Source organism: Notolepis coatsorum (genome assembly GCF_963971535.1).
Source record: "Notolepis coatsorum genome assembly, chromosome: 9".
Lineage (NCBI taxonomy): Eukaryota > Metazoa > Chordata > Actinopteri > Aulopiformes > Paralepididae > Notolepis > Notolepis coatsorum.
In genome coordinates this window covers 101,729,680-101,736,619 of record NC_140173.1, presented here as the reverse complement: position 1 = coordinate 101,736,619, position 6,940 = coordinate 101,729,680, and the positions used below count along the sequence as shown (strand labels likewise).

The window sequence follows — 6,940 nt, the reverse complement described above, 5'->3', positions numbered from 1 at the left end:
CCTTCATGAAAGGGTAAATGGCTGCATTTATATAACAGCTTTTATCCAAATCGCTTTACAATTTGTTCCTCACATTTGACCTGTTCACTCACACATTCATTCACAGACAGTGCCGACCTGCTCATCGGGAGCAATTAGAGGTTAACAGCAATGGCATGTACAGAGTAGTTGCGTTGTGTTACAGAAGCTATTGAGCTTGATCTGGCTTTTACTACCACCGTCGACAACAGATTGACATCTCCCTTAATCCGCATGCAAAACCCAGCCAACAAAAAAAGAAACATGATCCATATATGTCCAGATAGCAAAGCACATAGTGTTCCATAGCATACCTGTCGTATATTATGCTATTTATGGCTCATAACTCATGTTGTGAACTGTCCCTTAGGCAAAGGTTTAAGTACATATGGGTCAGAGACAGCTGTCCTCTGCAGTCATAAAAACCACTAGAGAATAAAACCCTCGAGGCTCTACATCCTGCATAGAACCTGTGTCTATACTGATAAGAGAACAGATGGTTGTTTCTAGGTTAAGGAACTCAGTAATAATCATTAAGTAATTTAGTTAGTAAAGACAATTGAATTGGTGTGCAAAATGAATGAATCATGTTTCTAGTCTTTAAAAACAGTCAAAGTGTAACAGTTGAAGACATCTAGTTCCACAAGAGTGCATAGTGTTTATAAATGGTTTGGAATGTGATCTCCTTGAGTAAATTTACATACAAGTGTTACAGGCAGCTGGAACAGTAGTGGGACTTCAGTTGCCATAGAGTGTGTGTGTGTTCAATTTACATATAGTCAAGAACTTTATTTACAACAGGAACTGCGGGCCAGCTGCGATGCCAAGTAAGAGCATTAAGACAATGGGCTCTGTTGATTTTAACAAAAGACCAATAGGTCACATGACTCTGTTATCTCACTGGAGTCTCCGGTGACACACACTTAGAGACAGAAGTCTCACACTTAGAGACAGAAGTCTCAGAAATTAAAGTATGTTTAAATCCTTAATTAAGCGCCAAACAAACTGCAGATATTTCCTGTTATGTTGGACTAATGATGCTGAACAAAATTAGATGAAATATGCTGTGTTTATGACAAAAAGAAACACCAAAGTTTGCCATTAAACTCTTTCTGAACCAATCTGGAGAATACCCATAATACTGACAATTAGCTGCTTATAAGGGATATTGATCTAAGCTAAAAGAATATGGTTAAAACTGTATGAGAGGGCTTGATGGTAGAAGACTGTGGTTCTCATCTGAAACATAAAAGCTGTTTTGAGTCTAATGATATCTTTGTGTTCATTTGTCATCCCTGATTTAGAAATATACATATTGAATGGTAAGAACAGAAGTAATAAGTGTATTTTAGACTACTCAATTCTCTGATTTGGAAACAATGCCAACGAGCGGTTGGTCACAAGACAACCCTCAATTTCAAATACAAAACTGTGAACACTTGTGATTGGTGGAAACCGTCTGCTTGACGTCACTTGGTGACGTCATGCCGAGATTCTCTCCCATTGATAAAAAGGGACTGACGGAGCAAGGAGGAGACTAAGACTTTGACTCCGACACGCACATCTACGGAGACCACACAGAGGGAAACCTTTCACCATGGCAACGAGCCAAACAACAACAAATCCATAGAGGAAAAGCTTCTAGCTCGAGCAGAACAAAGAACTTTATGACTGACTTAGCTAGAAATCTACAATGCTGCTGTGAACATTCTCTTGACATGGACTCTCTTAGTAGAAACTCATGCTGAGTTTGCTGAAAGCCTTACCTTTAGATTAGTTATGTGTTTGTTCTTGATGCAATTAAACGCATTGATGTTTGATTTGAGCTGCTATCCGTCTACCATTCCTTTCATTCCAATGCCGTCCAAGGCCTGATCCTTCTCCTGTATCTGGTAAATGCAGCACGTAGAATAATGTACAACAACGGCAGAGTACTCATAATAGTATTATGACTATAGATCACAGGATAAAACTAGTTCAGTTACGAAAGGTGGTGATGTGACCCTTCTGGAATTCGCTGCAGACTGAATGCAAATCCATATCATCGACGTTACTACTGTATGACGACGCCACTTCGAATGATTCTTCTGCCAGCGGCAGCAACAACAACAACGACATCAATCTGTGAGGTGAGTAACGGATGATATGTTGATTATTCGGGGGACAGCGACCAGATCGAACGAGGGTTGGCATATTTTCCTTCTGACTTAGTACATTTGTCGGCCCGGGGGTAGCAGTTTGTAATGCAAGAGGAACTGTTGCTCAAGGCCGGGCAGAGGATACTGAGTTGGGAAGGGGGATACAAGAAGACGATGGGGAGCGTTCGATTACTACAGCCCAGTACAAATGTGGATGATTTAGCTTATGATCTATTCCCTGAGCGAGAGGGAGTTGTAAATTGGATTATGATTGTATTATTGTGTGTAATGCATCTTGCCGTGAACGAGTATAGGGAGCCGCACAGTAATGTGATGAGAACATATGGAGATATAGCTAAGACCGTGAGCGAGTTGAGGTATATTTTTATAATGTATTCTGATTTCGCCTGGAGGCCTGCGTTGCAGGAAGAGAGGCGAGAATAGAGGATGAGAAGGCTGATTTCTTTGAGGGAATAAGCTCTGGATTAATGCTATTGAAAATATCGAGAGGAGCCAGCGTGGAAAACGTCCCGTTGACTGTCTGCTTTGGCCGTGCTCAGGCGGAAGCAGGGGGAGAACGGGAGGTGTCTGTGCGGTATGATGGATTTCAAACCTTTTGTTGACAAAACACATTAATATAGAGAAGAATTTGGTGTCGAAGGCATGATTGTACTGTAATCGAACATTTCAAACGGGCGATATAGACGACGGTGATGAAAAACATGGAATTGGCTGGACGTCTAGTGATACTCTCGACATTTGTAAAGAGCATGTGAGTGTATATCACATCCTTCGAGTCCCGGCCTGCCTTTTGCACAGGTAGGGAAAGTCTACATTATATTAAATGAATGAAAGATGAATTGTTATGTTTTGTGCCCTTGCTGTGAGCGACGGGGAGGCCACAAAAGAGTAGCGACGGGACCTGATAAGAGACGTCTGCGTACGTCGAGGTTCCCCCGTGTTTCAGGTCATTGTGTGATGCTATGCGTGGAGGGAGAGTCCGCTAAAGTGTTTAACGCGTCGGTATATGAGCTTGTATGTTGACTAATGTAGGTAAACACAGTGGTTCCGGCCGGATCGTTGTGAGGTAAGGTAGGGATGGTAAACGGTCTATAAGTCTGCAGCAAATCATAAAGAATTGCCCGTTGGTTAGCGTGTGTTTATTATTTTTCCCGGAGCGGTTGGCGTGCGTATTTTTATCCAACGCAGCTTAGCTGCTAGTTAGCTGCTAGTTAGCCGTGGCGGCGATCATGTTTAAATAGGGACGTTACGTCGTGATATCATGTGTATTGAAGGAATCGTGAGTGAGGTAGGGTTACTAGCAGGCGACTTGTGAATTACGTTTATGGATTTCTGCGGTATTAAGATTGTTATTTAATGTAGCGGAAATCAAAGAAATCTGTGAAATTTTGAACCGGAAATGGTCGACTAAAACATCCGGTCTGTGGATGTGTTGGATTTAATGTACTGTGTATTTCGGCCGAGCGGAGAAAACGGACAATCGGGTAATGGAAAAATGATTTTGGTTGTATGATCTGTAGACTAGCGCTTAATATTGGATTAAAGCTCTGTTGCGGGATAGAACCGTGATGGCGCTGACGTCGCTGAGTGGTGCATCACTCGAAAAAATGGGACAATATGCCGTTTAGGTGACGTTGTTAGGGTGACGTGGCTGATGCTAAGCTAAGCTAACTGGGCTACGCTAGGCTACCTGACAATAACAAGAGCTAAGCTAACTGGCTATGCTAGGCTAAGCTAACTGGCTATGCTAAGTTAAGCTAACGAAGCTAATAAGCTAAGCTACCTGTGCTAACGATGTTGATGTACAGTAAACGGATGATTCTTTTCATATTGTATGAACATGCGTTATTTTATTTTGTACTGCGTGTGACGTAGGATTGCGTTATACTGTACACTGTTGACGGTGTACTGTGTTAAACTGTAGAATTTTTATAACATTATGCAACTCGTGACCACTAGGCACTAAGCAAAATACAACTTCCGGAATCAACAGGAAGCGCCGAAACGGCCATTTTAGTTGTAGTTTTTTATTGTTTTTTTTCCCGTTTGCAAAATTGCGGATGAAGAACAAATGTATATACAAATCTGGTTATCAATCTATGTCTGTTATTAGCCTAGTATGATGGCAGTTGTGGGGAAACGGGACGGTTTGGGTTTGGTGGTTGTTTTGTGAATTTAAAGCAGTGTAAAATGTGTGTTTGTGATCAGTCTTGTTGACGGTGTGTGTCGGTCTGCGCATGCGTGCCACGGTGCCGTCGGAACAAGGGTGTAGAGTTGAGCATTTGTTAAGACATGAACAGTAAAGTACGACAGGGGGCGGTGTTGACCAGACTAGTGAAGCGAACAGCTGCGTGCGCCCCCCCCCCCCTTTGTTTTCTCTCTCTCTCTCTTTTTCTTTTTCCCTCTCTCTCTCTCTCTCTCTCTCTCTCTCTCTCTCTCTCTCTCTCTCTCTCTCTCTCTCTCTCTCTCTCTCACTTTCTCTTTCTCTTTCCCTTTTATCTCTCTCTTTCTCTCTCTCTTTCTCTCTCTTTATATCAAAGTGGCTTTAAATGTTAAATGTTCGATTCAACTGTGTTATAATGGTAATGTTGTACATTGGCCTAAGTTAAGTATGGTAATTTACAATAATAATGAGCTCTTTTCACACTCTCTCTCTCTCTCTTTCTCTCACTCTTTCCCTCTTCCCTTTTTTCTTTTCCCTTCCGTTAGAACAGACTTCCAGGCTAGAGTCTTTTTGATAAATGCCTTTACAGTAAGGCATAGAAGTGTAGTGTTAACTTTTAGGAACCACATGCAGGAACCATTTGTCACATCTAAGTAGTGTTCAACTTGAGTTAGGATTGTGCAGCGCAGGCTGATGTAATGTTTAAGCCCTGTTTATTTACTGGACCAGGTAATACTGAGAGATCTGCTTATTGATTCTAATTCTGATTGCATAGTAGGGTTAAAAGTATTTGTATTCATTCAGAAGGCCCCCCCCCTCTCCCTCCCTCCCTATACCCTTTCCTACTCTCTCTTTCTCTCCCTCTCTCGAACGCAGTGAGCGCACCGTAATATGATCATGTTCATTAGGATCGACTGGAATGGAGAATAATAGTAATAGGTATACTACTTACATACTGTAGTTGTCTCATTAATACTATAGTTGAGTAATGTTGCCTAAAGTGTCATTATGTGAAATATATAGGAACAAATCGCCGAAATTGACTATTATACAACTGATTTGGCCAGTAAAAGATGGTGAAAGGTGCGAAGGAGAAACAACAAATGGCAGGAGGAGGTATGATCGCCAGGGTGAAGGAGACCAGTGCGTCCTCTGCGTTGCCACCAGCGCCTCACTGGCAACACTGCACCCAAGTCCGGACGCGGAGACTCATGAAAGAGCTCCAGGGAATCCGGCGGCTAGGTGACAACTTTATAATGGTGGAGCTGGTCGAGGACAACCTCTTCGACTGGAATGTCAAGTTGCACCAGGTAGACGTGGACTCTGCGTTATGGCAGGACATGAAGGAAACGAACACCGAGTTCATACTGTTGAATGTCTCTTTCCCCGATAATTTCCCATTCTCTCCGCCTTTCATGCGGGTGCTCACCCCGCGGCTGGAGAATGGCTACGTGTTGGACAGTGGGGCCATATGCATGGAGCTGTTGACCCCGCGTGGGTGGTCCAGCGCCTACACCGTGGACGCCATTATGAGGCAGTTTACCGTAAGCCTCGTAAAAGGACAGAGTCGCATCTGCAGGAAGGTTGGGAAGACCAAGAAGGCCTTCAGCTGCAAGCAAGCGGAGGCCGCCTTTAAGTCCCTGGTAAAGACCCACGAGAAGTACGGCTGGATTTCCCCGCCAGTGTCCGAAGGCTGAGAGACGCCCCCTGCTCCCCCCCCCCCCCCTCCTATTATGGGTTGTAATTCCCGTTTCAGTGCCCCCCCCCCCCTTTTTCCACCCGGCATGGTAATGGTGAAGCGAGAAAATATATAAAAATAGAAAAAAGAAATGGCAAATACGATAGGAATTAGAATTAATATTTTTTGTGTTGGATTGGGTTGGTGAGACTAGTCTCACTGGGCGTGTGTGTGTTTTCTTTGGATAGATGTGTTTCTTAGGATAGAAGTGTTGTTATTATGAATGTGAGTGTGGGTACCGTATGGGCACTGGCCTGTCTAGGTACGAGTATGGTTGGACGTTGATCATGATATTCCTTGAGAGAGGAGGTGCTTTAGGCTGAGAGATGACAGGCCTTTGAGGAGTTGAGGGTCTGTAGGAATTTTACTGAAGTGTGGTGCTGGCGTCTGTGGTTTATGACATGGGCAGCTGGGCACTACATTAAGATCGGGGAGTTCAGTGGTATAAACCGCTGAACATTTATTTTTTTCCTCTGTAGATGGTGGCAGAAGAGGTTAACACCAAGATTGGTGTTAGAGGGGGAGAAGTGTTTATGAATTATGAAAATTATGTTGTATGAAGTATGTGATGAAATGTTAAAATGTAAATGTTGATTGTAATGTAGGGAGAAGTACATTTTTTATTTCCCATAGTAGGATTTAAAAGCAAACAAACAAAAGAAAATTGTTACATTTAAGGTCGCAGTTAGTCAGGTTTAGAAATGATAGGCTGTGTGATACTAATTCTGATTGTTCTAAGGAGGACCAACAGCGTACCAGAACAGGACGGCGAGAATTATGCAAATTTGTGTTCCTCTGAGATTCGTGTGAGGATTACACGACAAGTGATTGGAACACCCAGTTTTCCGATTGGACAACGGA

The 6,940-nt window shown here is 43.0% G+C and overlaps 1 protein-coding gene across 1 annotated transcript; it reads left to right on the top strand.

The window, feature by feature from the left end:
- Positions 1-5,507: 5,507 nt before the first annotated feature.
- Positions 5,508-6,038, top strand: LOC311233969 (ubiquitin-conjugating enzyme E2Q-like protein 1; the record flags this gene model as incomplete). Its single annotated transcript, XM_084321038.1, has 1 exon — positions 5,508-6,038. The coding sequence occupies exon 1, from the start codon at positions 5,553-5,555 to the stop codon at positions 6,036-6,038; it is 486 nt and encodes a 161-aa protein (XP_084177164.1). The 5' UTR covers positions 5,508-5,552.
- Positions 6,039-6,940: the final 902 nt, after the last annotated feature.